This window comes from Seriola dumerili, unplaced genomic scaffold (assembly GCF_002260705.1).
Source record: "Seriola dumerili isolate Sdu_G_001 unplaced genomic scaffold, Sdu_1.0 BDQW01000248.1, whole genome shotgun sequence".
In the NCBI taxonomy this organism is placed as follows: domain Eukaryota; kingdom Metazoa; phylum Chordata; class Actinopteri; order Carangiformes; family Carangidae; genus Seriola; species Seriola dumerili.
In genome coordinates, this window is record NW_019174503.1 from 26,888 (window position 1) to 47,140 (window position 20,253).

The 20,253-nt window shown below is 38.7% G+C and overlaps 5 gene segments (V, D, J or C); all 5 read left to right on the plus strand.

The window, feature by feature from the left end:
• The first annotated feature begins 288 nt into the window (after nucleotides 1-288).
• Nucleotides 289-20,253, plus strand: part of LOC111229941 — a 151,097-nt gene continuing 131,132 nt past the window's right edge.
• LOC111229949 lies at nucleotides 4,219-4,678 on the plus strand. The segment is given in 2 exon segments: nucleotides 4,219-4,267; nucleotides 4,352-4,678. Coding segments are annotated over 2 exon segments (360 nt in total).
• Nucleotides 9,521-10,011, plus strand: LOC111229951. The segment is given in 2 exon segments: nucleotides 9,521-9,601; nucleotides 9,698-10,011. Coding segments are annotated over 2 exon segments (357 nt in total).
• Nucleotides 10,640-14,267, plus strand: LOC111229947. The segment is given in 2 exon segments: nucleotides 13,804-13,852; nucleotides 13,942-14,267. Coding segments are annotated over 2 exon segments (360 nt in total).
• Nucleotides 12,607-13,171, plus strand: LOC111229956. The segment is given in 2 exon segments: nucleotides 12,607-12,759; nucleotides 12,848-13,171. Coding segments are annotated over 2 exon segments (351 nt in total).

The following is a 20,253-nucleotide window of genomic DNA, read 5'->3' on the forward strand; positions in this document are numbered from 1 at the left end:
TATATATAATATATATATAATATTTCATTGATCATTTCAAATTATAAAATACAGTGTATATTGAAAACAATATATCACATGTAAAGCAGTAGAGACTTCCCTTCATATTTTCACTCTCCAGATAAAGTAAGATATGATATAGTAACACTGAACAGACTCTTCTATTGGCTCCAGTTAGACCAACACTGATGCTTGATGTGTTTGATTCTATGCAAACTCAGTGACCTTCCTTGTTACTCAGCTATAAAAACTTCAGATCAGACTGTCAGTGGAGTTCACAGCTCGTCAGCTTCACCATAAACCATGTTTTCTGTAGCTTTGCTGCTGCTGTTGGCAGCTGGATCCTGTGAGTCTCTCTGGATTTGTCATAGTCAACATTTTTTCTCTTGCTGTATAACTTGATCATTTATAACAAAACATTTTCTTTTTTAACAGGTGTGAAGTGTGAACAGTTGACACAGCCAGCCTCTGTGACTGTGCAGCCAGGTCAACGTCTCACCATCACCTGTCAGGTCTCTATTCTGTTGGTAACCATCACACACATTGGATCAGACAGCCTGCAGGGAAACTGGATGCTGCACGCGTTGGACACACCACACTCTTAAAAGATTCACTAAAGAACAAGTTCAGTAACAACTTAGACTCTTCCAGCAACAGAGTGACTCTAAATGGACAGAATGTGCAGCCTGAAGACACTGCTGTGTATTACTGTGCCAGAGACACACAATAACACAAACCATCAGTAGACCTGAACAAAAACCCCTCAGTGCCTGAACACTGTTAACATGAAGCCACCAGAGGAGGAGCCCTCAGACCACTAATGATTTCACACCAGGTCACTGAGAGAAACTGCCTTTGAACATATTTAGAAATGTTAGAGTTCATTTAAAGGAGTATAAATAACACAAAGCATATTTTCATGATGTTTATATTTAAAGTCTCAGTTTAAGCAATTCAGCTGCTGATCTCAACCACTGAGTTAAAACAAAAAAAAAAGATCCTGCAGGTCAGTATAATGAGAAATATTCTCAAAATACTGACTTAGTAAATCTATAATAATCAGTCGACATCTTAAAATATTGATTTAGTAATGATAAGATACTTTTTCAAAATTATTAGTTGTGACTTTCTACAGCACTGTTACATATTTATAATCTAACATCAATGTGGATCAATAATCTGACTTTCTCTGTTTATAATTGTTACAGTTTACATTTTTAACCCACATAATTATACAAGTTTTTTGTTAATCAAAGAAAAAATGGAGTAGCACAGAGTAAAGGTTCAAAGTATATAACCTGGAAAACCAAAACCAAATTCAGGCACAATGCACTGCATTATACACAGTGAAACATTACAATAAGATAGGAGCAGCTTGGTCCAGGATGATGGGGACATAAAGTTGGTGTCAGAGAAGTGGAGGCTGTGGAAAATAGTGTGGAGTAGTGATAATGGATTCAGCAGCTAACTGGACATGAACAGCATATCAGTGGAAGTGGAGACCATGATGATGGATGATATTATAGAGGATGAGCACATAGACGATGAACAGGAGAGGACTAAGCACAGAGCCCTGAAGAACTCTTTGGGACAGAGCAGCCTTTTGTAGTTTGATGTAATGTATCATTTTCCTGAAATTCATTTTCAAAAGATTCTAATATCTTTTGAAAATATTATCTGTTTTATTCAGTAGGACACATGCACTTACATAAATTTACCTGTAATTTATGTAGCTTTTACATTTTAAAAATATGTAGTATGTTTGCAAAAGAAAACCTTCTTTCCAGGGTTTTAACATTTTGCTAATTTTATCCTGATGCTGAAATACTCTGCATGCTCACAACACAAACAGCCATTTAAGTGTATCTGTTTTCCATGTACCCTTTTTGCACCTGTAGAGGGAGGTCTATGCAAACTCTTCCTTCATTATAAGCACAACATCAGTAATTGTCAAATCACTTGAGGTAGAAGGACCAACACTGTTTCATACATTTACAGTGAGAGTTTGATTGGAAACCACTCAATTGCAGTCTTCAATAAAATCATGATTGCCTTGAGTTTATTATTTTTAGTTACAATTCATGGTAAGATAATCAACTCCTAAGTTACAAAGAAAAAAGTGTGTTCTGTAAATGATTAATATTTTGAAGTGTGAAAGATAATAATTGTTGTTTCTTTACTTACAGGAGTTTGGACTGAAATCAAACTGGACCAACCTCCATCTGAGGTGAAAATACCGAGAGAGACAGTAAAGATTTCATGTGTCACATCTGGTTATACCTTATTATATTACAGTATTAACTGGATAAGACAGAAGCCAGGGAGAGCTCTGGAGTGGATGGGGTGGATAAACACAAATACAAACACACCGAGTTATGCCAGCTCCTTTCAAAGTCGTTTCAGTTTTACCCAAGATGTGTCCAGCAGCACTCAGTACCTTGAGGTCAAGAGTCTGACAGCAGAAGATTCTGCTGTTTACTTCTGTGCTCGACTAAGCACAGCGACTGAAGACAGGGGAGCGGCTGCACAAAAACCTCCACAGACAACAAGTCTGTGGAGAGATCACAATGACATGGGTATTCCAATCAGCAGCATTCAAATGTGTTTGAATTTTAGTTATTTAAAATTAAGTTTATGTTAGTTAATATATATATATATTTACATGACCTTGTTTCTAATTTCTTTAATTAATTTGTTACAGACAATTTAACATTTCAAAGTGAAAACCAAAACTTCAAAAGAAATTAAGTTGCTCATTATTGACAGGCTGTACAAGTAGAGTACAAGTGTGGCTGACCAGTTAAAAGTCAGTGATAATACTTTTGTAAGTGGCTTTTACAATTTGGTGATTTTATTTTGGACATGTTAAACATTAAAACTGATTTTTAAGAATCAAAGACAGAATTTGATTTGATTCGTTTGATGTTATCATTAATTGCAATCCAGTCAACTGAGAACTGTATCTACCTTAAATGAATATTACCAGTTCTTATGTTGTTCAATAAGAGCCAATTACGACCCTAATAAAGAAAACTCTATCTTGGTGAAGTTTATTTATTCATTCAACCTTTATTTATACGTGGTCCAATGAGAACAGTTCCAATCTCTTTTGCATGAACACCATGTGCACACAGGACAATAAAAACAGTTCTCAAAAGAAAAAACATAGGTAAGACACACATATATATTTATTTATGTGTATACATATATGTCTGTGAATAAACAGTATATATACACACACACACTTATTTTTTGAATGTTAAGTAGTAGAGGGCAGACAAGGACTAGCTTCTACACTTATGCCAGCAGTAACATCAGTATACTAGAAGCAATGGAAGGAAGGAAAGTGGTTTCTTTAAACATTAAATTTAATGTTATCCTCTTAATAATAATCCATAACGGGTGTGTGTAGGCCCCAAATGCAGCACACAGTACAACAAAAACAGACTTTTATTTCTACCAAGGCAGAATCTAGAGCTGAGAGGTAAATCTAAAAAGCTGTTAGAAATCTTCCTGGTAGACCTGGAGGCTCTAGCTGAATGAGCCAGCACGGGATCATGCAGACTAAATCCAAAGTCACAATAGCAGTTCTTGAGGTCGGGGACAGAAGGCTGAAGTGATTTCCAGGGTTCAGACGAGAAAGGCAAGTCTGGGACAAACAAATTCAGCAACAGTGAATCAGTCAAAGAAATGTTGAAGAGTCTTGGATGGAGAAAAGTAAAGAACAATCTGGCAACGAATGACTGGAAAGTTGGTGTTTGTATACTGGGTGAGTGTAATCAGGAGTGGCTAATGCAGGGAGTTGCAGGAGAACAGGGTGAAAGGAAAACCATTGACTGGGAGCTGGATGACAGGGAATGCTAAAGTGAGGCAGGTGACCTGAGATGCAGAACAGTGACATAATCTGTTACTATCATTTCTGCTGTGAAATGACCAAATTCTGTCAAAATACCCCTTCCAGCTGTGCTGTGCAACACTTGACTGATTATTGCTTGAAAATAATCAAGCAGATTACATGAGTTAAAGTTTAGTTATTGTAGTGGCGATGTTACTACAGTAACATCAACACAACTATAATTTTCACCACACAAGAGATTCAAGAGTAATCTAGTTCTCTCCTCCCTGTGAGGAGGAGTCAATGCAAAACTCAAATGTCTTCCACCTCTACTTATCTGACTGCAGAGAGGATGACAGAGAACAGTGAACACACAGTTTAACATGATGGACTATAGGACAGGACTGCTGCTTTTAACTCTCTGCTGGGCAGGTGAAGAGTTTTTCTGATCTTGAATTAAAGTTGTCTTTAAAAACATGACTCAAAGAAACAGATAATTTTTCTTGTTTTTTACAGGTGTTGATGGTCAGACTCTGACAGAATCTGAACCAGTGGTTAAAAGGCCTGGAGAATCCCACAGACTGACCTGTACAACCTCTGGATTCTCATTGAGCAGCTACTGGATGCACTGGATCAGACAGGCTCCTGGAAAAGGACTGGAGTGGATTGCTGCTGATCCCAACAGTGACAGCAAATACTACTCTCAGTCAGTCCAAGGCCGGTTTACCATCTCCAGAGACAACAGCAGACAGCAGCTGTATCTGCAGATGAACAGTCTGAAGACTGAAGATTCTGCTGTTTATTATTGTGCTCGAGACTCACAGTGACTCATGTTGGTTGAGCAGCTGTACAAAATCCTACAGTCCGATCTCTTGGGGTGGACAAGCCCAAGCAAATGTATAATAACGTTAGAACCACTAGAGGTCAGTCAGTGTCAGGTTTCTCCTCTCTTCCTAAAAGGAGACACTGAGCTCTAGTGTTCTAATTGATCTCATTGGTCTGAACTGACACTTGAACCCTGGACTGAACTGAACCATGATGCTCCTGCTGGTCTTGTACACTGATGTATTTTTATCCTTGTACTCTTAAGAGAAAAAACTGTAAAATGACTCTGCATCATATTTCAGTATGATTGATTTTAACTTATAAATGCATGTTTTCATCTTAAATTATATCTGAGCATTTATGCATATTGTCAATTTTCTTGTAAAGGCTCCAGGTTCCTTTCTTTGTCTGTGTCTTTACACATCTGCAAACACTGAAGCCATTTAAAGTATTTTATGCAAACCTGCAAACCAGTGGCAGAAAACTAAAATTTTTAACACCATTGACATGATCCTGGCTACTGTCACTACTCATGTTTGCAGCAAATAAAAAAGTAAGCAAATCAGTGGATGTGGAACTGTTGCACTTAATAAAATGCTGTGCTCATATGTTTGATGTAAACAGGAGGGTGTAAACCTATTCTGTGAGGAAAAAAGCTCAGATCATTTTAAAAGTGGATTTTAACAATTTGAAAAATACTAGACAGACTGTGAACATGGCTCACAGAAAGTAAGATTCCTGGTGGTTGGTCTGTTAGTTTCTATAGGTGTTTATCACCATCGTTATTGTAATGTTAATTTATTGGATGTATTTTGTTATGTAATGAATGTAACTAAAAATTTGGTTTCAAATCATCACATTTTGACATAAATAGATCACAAGAAAAGCAGAGATGCAATAACTATATATATAATATATATATAATATTTCATTGATCATTTCAAATTATAAAATACAGTGTATATTGAAAACAAAATATCACATGTAAAGCAGTAGAGACTTCCCTTCATATTTTCACTCTCCAGATAAAGTAAGATATGATATAGTAACACTGAACAGACTCTTCTATTGGCTCCAGTTAGACCAACACTGATGCTTGATGTGTTTGATTCTATGCAAACTCAGTGACCTTCCTTGTTACTCAGCTATAAAAACTTCAGATCAGACTGTCAGTGGAGTTCACAGCTCGTCAGCTTCACCATAAACCATGTTTTCTGTAGCTTTGCTGCTGCTGTTGGCAGCTGGATCCTGTGAGTATCTCTGGATTTGTCATAGTCAACATTTCTTCTCTTGCTGTAGAACTTGATCATGAACTTTGAACATTTTCTTTTTTAACAGGTGTGAAGTGTCAACAGTTGACACAGCCAGCCTCTGTGACTGTGCAGCCAGGTCAACATCTCACCATCACCTGTCAGGTCTCTTATGCTCTTAGCAGCCATCGCACACATTGGATCAGACAGCCTGCAGGGAAAGCACTGGAGTGGATTGGAAGCGCACGTGTTGGATACACAACATCCTACAAAGATTCACTAAAGAACAAGTTCAGTATTGAAACAGACTCTTCCAGCAACAGAGTGACTCTAAATGGACAGAATGTGCAGCCTGAAGACACTGCTGTGTATTACTGTGCCAGAGACACACAATAACACAAACCATCAGTAGACCTGAACAAAAACCCCTCAGTGCCTGAACACTTGTAACATGAAGCCACCAGAGGAGGAGCCCTCAGACCACTAATGATTTCACACCAGTTCAATGAGAAAAAGAGTTTTTAATAGAATTTAATTTGCACTGAAACAGTGGAAATAATATCCTCAACTGTGATAATATAAGACATACAGGGTAGTTGTGATTTCTGGTTGTTGCCAAATTAATTTATTTACCAGGGATATTTTTTTTTTAAATTCATGTTATTCCAATTACTCTGTAGCTCGACTCTGAGAGATTCTTGTATTTTGCAATGTTCATGTTAAAATAACATTACCTGTATCACATAAGCATTGACAAGCTCAGAGAATCAACCTCAAAATTATGTTAATGATTTAAACTACTAGGTATCCTCACTTTTTTTTTTTTCATGTGATATTTTATCCCGCATTGATGGACAATGAACTGCATTAAAATGAACACAACAGAAAACATGATTCAATGAAACCAGAACAGATTTCCTATACATGAGCCCCTCCCTCCCCAGGATGTCCTGATACAATCAAATGACAAATACAGTTTGACTTTGACTTCATGCCTCTAAGGGTTAACAATGATATGTTTTTTATCTCTTTTTTTTCCATAACAAAAATGGTTAATAATGTTTCCAATAATGGTTTTGTACAGCAGGTGTGAAATTAACCACCATTATGTGACAGTGACATATAATTCTGATTCAGATGTGTTCAGGGTTGTTATTGAAGTTGTGCTTGAAGTTGAATAATTTATTGTGAGTGCAGGTTTATGCCTGATATATCAACTATGCCCAAAAACGCTACCGAACAAACCTGAACTGGTTATGAGAGAACATTAAAGCTGAAATGAGTGTGTTGTGTTGTGTTGCTTGGTAACTCGAAGGGCAGTTGTGAACACAACATTGACATATCATCACCTTTTAACTTGATGTAACAAACTTGTGGAGTCATTTTTCTGGTCACCAGGTAAATGTAAATCCAACATTAACCATCTTTTAGCTCAGATTTGGTCTCTACCATCTCCTGAGGGAAATATCTGGCTCTTCAGCTGCTATATGTTCCTACCTGTTCACCAGTTTGTCACTAAATGTGTGGTGCAGAGCAGGTATAGTACAGAGGGTTTTTAGAGCTTCACTGAAAGCAACTGGCTGCTGCATTTACAAACAGCGCTATGAGAGCAGTCACACTGAACTAACGCAGTGAAGTCATGGGTCAGACAACTAAACAATGAGCTGGAAGTCGATATGAAACCCATGTAAAGTTGAGGAGAGCTGCAGTTTCGGGTGATTATTCTCTGTAGACTTATCATTGCAAGCTACCCAGTTTTCACAGTGCCAATTGATTTATTCTGACAATCATCTTCATTATCAAAACACAGAATAATGATATAAATTTTCATTCTTTCTCCAGAGATGTGTGAGATGTGGTGTTTCTCTTTGAGGAGGAGGGGTCAATGCAAAACCGTCATCTTCAGTCTCTACATATGTGTTGAAGAGCAACAAACAGGGAGTGACTTTGACAGAATCACGGAGTGGACAGAGACAATTTGTCTTTACAATGATCAGACCTGATTGTTTGGTTGTTTGCCTGATTCTGTTTTGTACCGTGGCTGGTAAGGCTTGTAAAATATTTTCTGACAAACACCCTGATATATGAAGACAATGTGACTGAACTAATGAGCTGTTCAACTTCCTGCAGGTACTGAGGGTCAAACTCTGACAGAGTCTGAACCAGTGGTTAAAAGGCCTGGAGAATCCCACAGACTGACCTGCACATATTCAGGGTTTGATGGTGATTATAATAAGGTTTGGATCAGACAGGCTGCTGGTAAAGGACTGGAATGGCTCGCTTTTATCGGCATACGCAGTGCCAGCATCCACTACTCTCAGTCAGTCCAAGGCCGGTTTACCATCTCCAGAGACAACAGCAGACAGCAGGTGTATCTGCAGATGAACAGTCTGAAGACTGAAGATTCTGCTGTTTATTATTGTGCACGAGAGCCACAGTGACTGAAGTTGGTTTAGCAGCTGTACAAAATCCTACATTTCTCCCCTTTACATCTGAACTGACACACGATAAGAAACTGTCAGGATCCTAGTGTTTTTCTGTCTGGAGCTGGGCGGAGCTGAAGTCCCCCCTCACCTGCACACCTGCCAGCCGTTGGTAATCAAGCCACCTGCCAGCCATCAGCAATCAAGTCGCTTTCACTCCACTCTGCATATAACCCTGGTCCGGTTCACAGCTCTTCGCCAGATTGTCAGCTTACCTAAGTGGTATAGTGCATCGTCTCCCAGTAGTTTTCAGTGCTCTCTTGCTAGCTTTGTAGCTCAGTTTTTGACTGTGTGTTTACCCTGTTTCCAAGTCCTGCTTTTGGCCGCTACCCTTCTGGACCTCGCACGCCACTCCACCTGACCCGGCCTCCCTCCGCTTTCTGCAGACTCACCTGGATTACCTCTGGACACCTCCCAAGACCCAGCAACCCCTGCCCCGCTCCACCTGCCCCAACCTTTGTATAATAAACATTTGTTTTTGCTACAGCCATTCAGTGTCTTGTCTGCATTGTGGGTCCAGACCTCCATTCATTATGACAGAAACAATTATATGTTTAATTCTATATTTTATTTGTTGTTTGTAATAAAATAAAAAAAAAAAACTTACAGCAGAGGATACATTTTGAATAAAATTAATCAATTCATCATTTATTATTTCACATGATCATACACAGAGAGACACACACACACACACAGACACACACACACACACATTGACACAAAACAGTGGAAAAATTGAGGGCAGTTAAAGTCTTGTTTTTCTCTCTGTTTCTTTAATGAGACAGTTACAGCAGACTAAAACTTTTTAAAAAGTAACACGATCAGTTTAACTCAGACTGTAAAAGCCTGTATTACAGTAACGACCTGTTCGGACTGCTCATGGTAAGTAGCTGGTAGATACTGTAAATATGCTACAATGCAACTTTTCTTTTAGTTTAAACTGATTCTTGTTTTACGTCTTTAATGTAAAAGTGCAATCCTCCAACGATCTGCAGGAAACACAAGTCTTCATATGTGATTTTTTTATTCCCTCACTTTCGTATCAAAAGAGAAATTTAAATATTCAACAATATGCAAATGAAGGTTCCTCATTAAGAAGTGAAGTGTGTGTGTGTGTCAGTGAGAGGACAGAAGAGCTCACATCAGTTCAGCTTCAACATCAACCATGTTCTCTGTGGTTCTGATACAGCTGCTGGCAGCTGGATCCTGTGAGGAGCTTTCAGTGGATTCACACTAATAAACACATTAGAAACACTGAATAGTCAGATGAATGATGGAGATAATGTTGATTTCTGTTTCCACAGGTGTGTACAGTATTGATCTCATCCAGCCAGACTCAGTGGTTGTGCAGCCTGGACAGTCTTTGACCATCCTCTGTCAGGTCTCTGGTTATTCTCTGACTGATAGCAGCTATGCAACAGGTTGGATCAGACAGCGTGAAGGAAAACCAATGGACTGGATTTTCCATCAGTGGGGAGGAGGCAGTAGCAGCTTTTATCAAAACAATGCTCTGAAGAACAAGTTCAGTTACAGCAGAGACACTTCTGCAAGAACAGTGACTATAAAAGGACAGAATGTGCAGCCTGAAGACACTGCTGTGTACGTTGCCCCACAGTGACACAAACCACCAACAGACCTGCACAAATACTCAGAGACTCATGTGAATGAACCACACACACATGGTCAGATTTGATTATGTGAGAATATAAATAAATAAAGTCAAGGGCAGTTTCTCCCTGATGTATTTACTCTACAACTCTTGTGTAATTTGTGACTGAACAACTGCTTTTAAAAACTTTGACCTTGACAAAAAGTTTAAAAATACCTTTATCTCAAAAGCAAAATCTTGTGTCTTCACCAGCAGACAAATCTCTCTCATTCTTCACCCGCTTTAAATTTTCAATGAATTTCTGTTAACGCTTGTATCTGCTAATCATAAAGGAGTAAGACTTGTTGTTTCTGCCTGCTGTGTGACTGTGTGTTGTTATTTGGCTGCTGTGTTCATGTTGACCAACAAGATATTACTTTTGAAATGCATGAGAAAAAATTTGAATTTCAATGACTTGGAGAGAAATTTATAGTCATTAAACATTTGTTCTACTTTCACCAGACAAGTTGACATCCAATTCCACTCCACTCTCCTCCCTGTGAGGAGGAGTCAATGCAAAACTCAGATGTCTTCCACCTCTACTTATCTGACTGCAGAGAGGATGACAGAGAACAGTGGACACACAGTTTAACATGATGGACTATAGGACAGGACTGCTGCTTTTAACTCTCTGCTGGGCAGGTGAAGAGTTTCTCTTATCGTGACTTAAAGTTGTCTTTAAAAACATGACTCAAAGAAACAGATCATTTTTCTTGTTTTTTCCAGGTGTTGATGGTCAGACTCTGACACAATCTGAACCAGTGGTTAAAAGGCCTGGAGAATCCCACAGACTGACCTGTACAGCCTCTGGATTCTCATTGAGCAGCTACTGGATGAACTGGATCAGACAGGCTCCTGGAAAAGGACTGGAGTGGATTGCTACTGATCCCAATAGTGGCAGCACAAAATACTACTCTCCGTCAGTCCAAGGCCGGTTTACCACCTCCAGAGACAACAGCAGACAGCAGCTGTATCTGCAGATGAACAGTCTGAAGACTGAAGATTCTGCTGTTTATTATTGTGCTCGAGACTCACAGTGACTCATGTTGGTAGAGCAGCTGTACAAAATCTTACAGTTTCATCTCTTGGGGTGGACAAGCCCAGGCATGAAGTATTTTTAATTATGTGTATGCAGTATTATACATTTTTTTTCAATTATGTTGTATTACATTTTAAAAATAATAAATTAATCTCTTTTCTTGCCTTATAAAATTCTAAACTACTATAAAAAACAATACTTTTCTGTGAATTAAAACAACATATACTATGTAAATTATGTGCGATATAAAGTGAAACATGAAGTGAATAATAATGTTAGAACCACTAGAGGTCAGTCAGTGTCAGGTTTCTCCTCTCTTACTAAAAGGAGACACTCAGATCAGGTGTTTACACTTGAACCCTGGACTGAACTAAACCATGAACTGCATGAACTACTATAGTTTTCATCTTAAATTATATCTGAGCATTTATGCATGTTGTCAATTTTCTCTTAAAAGCTCCAGGGTCCTTTCTGTATCTGTGTCTTTACACATCTGCAAACACTGAAGCCATTTAAAGTATTTTATGCAAACCTGCAAACCAGTGACAGAAAACTAAAATCTTTAACACCATTTACATGATCCTGGCTACTGTCACTACTCATGTTTGCAGCAAATAAAAAAGTAAGCAAATCAGTGGATGCGGAACTGTTGCACTTAATAAAATGCTGTGCTCATATGTTTGATGTAAACAGGAGGGTGTAAACCTATTCTGTGAGGAAAAAAGCTCAGATCATTTTAAAAGTGGATTTTAACAATTTGAAAAATACTAGACAGACTGTGAACATGGCTCACAGAAAGTAAGATTCCTGGTGGTTGGTCTGTTAGTTTCTATAGGTGTTTATCACCATCGTTATTGTAATGTTAATTTATTGGATGTGTTTTGTTATAATAATAATAATAATAATAATAATACATTTAATTTGGCAGCGCCTTTCACAGCACTCAAGGACACTTTACAGAAGATTAAAAACACAATAAAAATAATAAAAACAACAGACAGTTAAAAAGAAAACAATGAAATTACAGCGAATATGCAGATTGAAACAGATGAGTTTTGAGTCTTGATTTGAACTGGGGTAAAGAAACAATGTTACGGATGTCTGGGGGGAGAGAGTTCAAGAGTTGGGGAGCAGAGCGGATGAAAGTTCTGCTCCCCATGGTGCTGAATACGGAATTTGACTGGGAGCCAGTGGAGCTGCTGGAGGACGGGGGTGATGCGTTGAAAGGTGGGGGTTCGGGTGATGATACAGGCTGCGGGCTGTTATGTATTGAATGTAACTAAAAATTTGGTTTCAAAACATCACATTTTGACATAAATAGATCACAAGAAAAGCAGAGATGCAATAACTAAATATACAATATATTTTTGTTTCATTGATCATTTCAAATTATAAAATACAGTGTATATTGAAAAGAAAATATCACATATAAAGCGGTAGAGACGTCCCTTCATATTTTCACTCTCTAGATAAAGTAACACCAAAACGACTCTTCTATTGGCTCCAGTGAGACCAACACTGACGCTTCATGTGTTTGATTCTATGCAAACTCAGTGACCTTCCTTGTTACTCAGCTATAAAAACTTCAGATCAGACTGTCAGTGGAGTTCACAGCTCGTCAGCTTCACCATAAACCATGTTTTCTGTAGCTCTGCTGCTGCTGTTGGCAGCTGGATCCTGTGAGTCTCTCTGGATTTGTCATGGTCAACATTTCTTCTTTCATAGTATAACTTGATCATGAACTTTGAACATTTTCTTTTTTAACAGGTGTGAAGTGTCAACGGTTGACACAGCCAGCCTCTGTGACTGTGCAGCCAGGTCAACGTCTCACCATCACCTGTCAGGTCTCTTATTCTCTTAGCAGCTATCGCACACATTGGATCAGACAGCCTGCAGGGAAAGCACTGGAGTGGATTGGAAGTGCGCATGTTGGACACAGCACATACTACAAAGATTCACTAAAGAACAAGTTCAGTATCAGCTCAGATTCTTCCAGCAAAACAGTGACTCTAAATGGACAGAATGTGCAGCCTGAAGACACTGCTGTGTATTACTGTGCCAGAGAGTCACAATAACACAAACCATCAGTAGACCTGAACAAAAACCCCTCAGTGCCTGAACACTTGTAACATGAAGCCACCAGAGGAGGAGCCCTCAGACCACTAATGATTTCACACCAGCTCACTGAGAGAAACCGTCTTTGCATCTCACTTCTCATCGTTAGTGGTCAGTGGTCATTAATAGTTTCTTTTTCAGTACATACAATTCTGTGTCATTATGCTGCAGTTGTGAGCAGAAACACTATCCCTACTTTGTTTTAAATAGATCTCTCGTTTGGTTTATTTCCCTGTTGTTTGTTTTGTGTTTTGCTTAAACATTTTGTAGAATTATTTAATACATTTTTGATTTTATGATTTTTTGAACAAAACTAATAAAAAAAAAAGATGACAGAGCTACAGAAAATTCAGCCTCTGAAGATAATTCAAACTCTGGGTAAATTTAAGTTCAGATTCATATTTGATTAAATAAAATTAATCTGTCTGGAATATAAACTTGCTTGTATTTCCACTGTCTCAGGTCAACAGTAGAAACAAATGATATCTAAGTCCACCCTAACTCTCTCCTCCCTGTGAGGAGGAGTCAATGCAAAACTCAGATGTCTTCCACCTCTACTTATCTGACTGCAGAGAGGATGACAGAGAACAGTGGACACACAGTTTAACATGATGGACTATAGGACAGGACTGCTGCTGTTAACTCTCTGCTGGGCAGGTGAAGAGTTTTACTGATATTGAGTTGAATTTGTCTTCAAAAGTTTCTCAAGTTATATCAAATGACTGATTGCTTTTTTGACTTGACAGGTGTTGATGGTCAGACTCTGACAGAATCTGAACCAGTGGTTAAAAGACCTGGAGAATCCCACAAACTGACCTGTACAGCCTCTGGATTCACATTCAGTGACTACTGGATGGCCTGGGTCAGACAGGCTCCTGGAAAAGGACTGGAGTGGATTGCGAGTGTTTACAACAGTGCCAACATTGCATACTCTCAGTCAGTCCAAGGCCGGTTTACCATCTCCAGAGACAACAGCAGACAGCAGGTGTATCTGCAGATGAACAGTCTGAAGACTGAAGATTCTGCTGTTTATTATTGTGCTAGAGACTCACAGTGACTGGAGTTTATTGAGCAGCTGTACAAAATCCTACATTTCTCTCCTTTACATGTGAACTGACAGACCATGAGAAACAATTATATGTTTATTTTTTATTTTAGTTGTTGTTTGTAATAAAATTTTGAAAAACTTACAGCAGAGGAAAAATTTTGAATAAAATGCATCAATTCATCATATATTATTTCACATGATCATACACAGACACACACACACACACACACACACACACACACACACACACACACACACACACAAACACACATTGACAAAAACCAGTGGAAAAATTGAGGGCAGTTAAAGTCTTGTTTTTCTCTCTGTTTCTTTAATGAGACAGTTACAGCAGACTAAAACTTTTTAAAAAAGTAACACTTGATCAGTTTAACTCAGACTGTAAAAGCCTGTATTACAGTAACGACCTGTTCGGACTGCTCATGGTAAGTAGCTGGTAGATACTGTAAATATGCTACAATGCAACTTTTCTTTTATCTCTCTCTCAAATTAAATCGAAGGCAACTGGACTTGTATTTGTCTGTGGAAGACGTTTCGCCTCTTATCCAAGCGGCTTCATCAAAGATGAAGCCGCTTGGATAAGAGGCAACTTTTCTTTTAGTTTAAACTGATTCTTGTTTTACATCTTTTTTTCTTTTTTTTTTAAGTATATTTTTTTGGGCTTTTTATGTCTTTATTTGACAGCACAGTAGAGAGAGACAGGAAATGGGGAATCAGAGAGAGGGGGAATGACATGCAGTACAGGGCCATCTGATGCGGGATTCGCACCGGGGCCGACTGCAGCGAGGACCTTAGCCTCTACATATGGGGGGCCTGCTCAACCCACTGCGCCACTTGATGCCCCTCTTGTTTTACATCTTTAATGTAAAAGTGCAAACCTCCAACAATCTGCAGGAAACACAAGTCTTCATATGTGATTTTTTTATTCCCTCACTTTCGTATCAAAAGAGAAATTTAAATATTCAACAATATGCAAATGTAGGTTCCTCATAAAGAAGTGAAGTGTGTGTGTGTGTCAGTGAGAGGACAGAAGAGCTCACATCAGTTCAGCTTCAACATCCACCATGTTCTCTGTGGTTCTGATACAGCTGCTGGCAGCTGGATCCTGTGAGGAGCTTTCAGTGGATTCACACTAATAAACACATTAGAAACACTGAATAGTCAGATGAATGATGGAGATAATGTTGATTTCTGTTTCCACAGGTGTGTACAGTATTGATCTCATCCAGCCAGACTCAGTGGTTGTGCAGCCTGGACAGTCTTTGACCATCCTCTGTCAGGTCTCTGGTTATTCTCTGACTGATAACAGCTATGCAACAGGTTGGATCAGACAGCGTGAAGGAAAACTGGAGTGGATTGTTCATCAGTGGGGAGGAGGTACTCTTCGTCAAAACAATGCTCTGAAGAACAAGTTCAGTTACAGCAGAGACACTTCTGCAAGAACAGTGACTCTAAATGGGCAGAATCTACAGCCTGAAGACACTGCTGTGTATTACTGTGCCAGAGAGTCACAATAACACAAACCATCAGTAGACCTGAACAAAAACCCCTCAGTGCCTGAACACTTGTAACATGAAGCCACCAGAGGAGGAGCCCTCAGACCACTAATGACTTCACACCAGGTCACTGAGAGAAATAGTCCTTTCTCAGATTGCAATTTGCACTGAGGAAGAGGAAACAAAATCAAATAATGTCTTAATTTTAATAATAATATGTGACATTCAGGGAAGTTATGATTTCTGATTAATGCCAAACCCATAATGTACTCAATCTTTGAGGAAATTTACCAAATTCAGATAATTTATCTCATTACGCAGTTCATATTGTCTATTTTACTTCTTTTTAAATTTAACATGAAAAAATAAAATGCAATGTCCCTGTAAAACATTAACAAGGTCAGAAAATCAAAAGTCTTTCATCAACTTCATGGTGATGTTAATAACTCAAATTACAAGTTAAAATTCCCATATTTTACACTTTTCTGGTGTTTGATATATATTTGATATAAGTTTTTGAAATGAGAAGATATGTTTTGATATTCATAAGAAGATATATTTAAGATTTGAAGTATGAAAAACCACCTCATCGTAGTTTTACATCTCCTCTCCCAGGCTCAGGTTCTGAGACTGTCTTCTGATTGGCTGACTGTTTTCTGAGTGGTCAAATAAAATTATAACAAATTTCAAGTAAACACTCAGAGAAACCAAATCCTGAAAGGCTGAATCGTGGGTCCAGGTGGGTCCCTCTTGGGGCATGGCTGAGAGCAGTGACTGCTTTGTTGTGACATCACAAAGTTAGGAAAATTCTGGCAGCTAAATATTGGGGAATGTCTTAATTCATGGGTATGAAAATCAGGTTTAAATAAAATGTGTAAAAACAAATCTAGAGTTATTAGTTTGGATTGGTTCATGTGTCTGGTGTTGCAACTTCCACATTCTTGTTGTTCAAGTTAATGAAACAAACGGCCGAACTCCATCCTCCCTGTGAAGATGAGTTAATGTAAGATGAAACTGCAGAGAAGACAACAAACTTAGGTATTACGCAAGGTAATGCTTATTAAGGGCAACCAGCTTTCTCATTCCATTCTCTCCTCCCTGTGAGGAGGAGTCAATGCAAAACTCAGATGTCTTCCACCTCTACTTATCTGACTGCAGAGAGGATGACAGAGAACAGTGGACACACAGTTTAACATGATGGACTATAGGACAGGACTGCTGCTTTTAACTCTCTGCTGGGCAGGTGAAGAGTTTCTCTGATCTTGAATTAAATCTATCTTCAAAATGTTGTCACATTATAGCAAATGACTGATTTCTCTTTTGTCTTTACAGGTGTTGATGGTCAGACTCTGACAGAATCTGAACCAGTGGTTAAAAGGCCTGGAGAATCCCACAGACTGACCTGTACAGCATCTGGATTGTCAATCAGTAGCAACTGGATGGCTTGGGTCAGACAGGCTGCTGGAAAAGGCCTAGAATGGATTACTGCTGAAACCAACGGTGGTAGCACCAACTACTACTCTCAGTCAGTCCAAGGCCGGTTTACTGTCTCCAGAGACAACAACAGACAACAGCTGTATCTGCAGATGAACAGTCTGAAGACTGAAGATTCTGCTGTTTATTATTGTGCTCGATTCTCACAGTGACTGGAGTTGGTTGAACAACTGTACAAAATCCTACACTCATTATTGTACTAATGGATCCTTTAATTGTATTTGTGTTTAACCTTTAGTTGTTGTTGGTTTTAATGAAATTTTAACCAGGCCGTGAGAAGGATCGTCATCATTAACCAACACCAATAGCCATTAAACTCATAAATATAAAAATTTCTTACTGTAATGATCACAGACATGAATAACAGAATAAAAAACAAATATGAGTAAACTAATACATGCTTATACCTAATGCAGTATATAGTATATTATGCAGTGTATATGTAGTATACAGTAATATCTATGTGGAATCTTAGTGGGTCACAATATGAGGGTGAAAATATGTTTCCTTTATCAAACCACTTGAGCTCAGTCAGTGTCAAGTTTATGTCTCACATCTGCTTTTCCTATTGATCTGAACTGACTGACACTAAAATCCTGCACCAAACTAGGGATTTATAATCATATCAAATATAAAAGTTAAACTGTTGGATCAGCAGTGGCTGCAGCTTCAACCATTAAATCAGTTGCACTTCACCATCTCACTGTCTCAAAGAGATTAAAAGATAAATAGCTGGAGGACTGAAGGAGCTGCTGTTTTTATTTGTGTGTTATATATGTGAGACTTTGTAATTAAAGCTGAAAGCTTCCAACTATAGGAATCTTCCCCCCAGAGCCTAAACACTGGTGGTGGTGAAGAGGAATGAACTCCAGGATGGGAACATCTTCATGAGAGAGAAACTTCAGATCGGATGGTTTGATTTGCAGTGCTAACATGACAGCTGAATTACAGCAGAGAGAGAAAACACCTCAGAAGTTTTACAGCCCAAGTGATTGGCTAAAGGCCCTTGTGTCGGGTTGTGATTGGATGAAGATGAGAATGTGCCGGTGGAGGTTTGAGATCGCGGGAAACAGTGCGTATGACTTATAAGGAATGTGCAAGGAGATAGTCTTTCTGACTGAACTTTTGCTAAGTTTCATATATCCTCTTTATGTTGGAAAGTCAATGAAAATGTTTGACTGCTGACTTGGATTTGAAGGGTTTCTGCCATCACAAATGATCAATTAGAGTAATCAAACAATTGTCTATTGTTGTTCTCTGTTTACAAAAAAATGTCTTTTCTGTAAATGCAGGGGCATTTTCAAATAGTTGTAGTTCAGTGTGTAATGAAATCAAAACATCAATTGTAAAGCAGACAATATGTCAAGACATGTTTTCACTCTGCAGGTATAATAACACTGAACAAACTCTTCTATTGGCTCCAGTTAGACCAACACTGACGCTTGATGTGTTTGATTCTATGCAAACTCAGTGACCTTCCTTGTTACTCAGCTATAAAAACTACAGATCAGACTGTCAGTGGAGTTCACAGCTCGTCAGCTTCAACATAAACCATGTTTTCTGTAGCTCTGCTGCTGCTGTTGGCAGCTGGATCCTGTGAGTCTCTCTGGATTTGTCATAGTCAACATTTCTTCTCTTGCTGGATAACATGACCATTTATAACAAAACATGTTCTTCTTTTTAACAGGTGTGAAGTGTGAACAGTTGACACAGCCAGCCTCTGTGACTGTGGAGCCAGGTCAACGTCTCACCATCACCTGTCAGGTCTCTTATTCTCTTAGCAGCTGTCGCACACATTGGATCAGACAGCCTGTAGGGAAAGCACTGGAGTGGTTTGGAAGTGCACATATTGGACATGGCACATACTACAAAGATTCACTAAAGAACAAGTTCAGTATCGACTTAGACTCTTCCAGCAAAACAGTGACTCTAAATGGACAGAATCTACAGCCTGAAGACACTGCTGTGTATTACTGTGCCAGAGAGCCACATCACACAATAACACAAACCATCAGTAGACCTGAACAAAAACCCCTCAGTGCCTGAACACTTGTAACATGAAGCCACCAGAGGAGGAGCCCTCAGACCACTAATGATTTCACACCAATTCACTGTGAGAAACTGCCTTTGAACATATTTAGAAATGTTAAGAGTTCATTTAAAGGAATATAAATAACACAACGCATATTTTCAAGATGTTTATATTTAAAGTGTCAATTTAATAAATAATCATAATAAGCCTAAAATGAACCTTACTGTGTTTAAAATATATAAATTCTAATATATGAATAGGTGGAGTGTGAATCAATTTTTCTCACTCTTATACCACCTGTGGTTTCTCTCCCTTGATGTCCTTAATAAATTGGTATGACATATGAAGACTGAGAAAATAATTCAAGAAGTTCCTCCAACCTGAATCACCATAGAGGCAGTTTGACTCTCTGATAGGACCTGTAGAAGTGCTTCTGTAAAAGTGCTCCAACAATGGCATGAGATACAGATAACCTGTTAAACATGATGCTGACTGTGCGTAATGATGGAGGGCAACCACCTTAACTAGATGAACATTAATACTACAGTTTCATAGTTTACTGTTTCATTCTCTCCTTCCTGTGAGGAGGAGTCAATGCAAAACTCAGATGTCTTCCACCTCTACTTATCTGACTGCAGAGAGGATGACAGTGAACAGTGGACACACAGTTTAACATGATGGACTATAGGACAGGACTGCTGCTTTTAACTCTCTGCTGGGCAGGTGAAAAAAGTTAATGACTTACATTTGACATAACATTTATTTGAGTTACCACCTTAATAAAGGTGGTGTTGTCTTTTTCATCTTGACAGGTGTTGATGGTCAGACTCTGACAGAATCTGAACCAGTGGTTAAAAGACCTGGAGAATCCCACAGACTGACCTGTACAGCCTCTGGATTCACATTCAGTGACTACCAGATGCACTGGGTCAGACAGGCTCCTGGAAAAGGACTGGAGTGGGTTGCATTA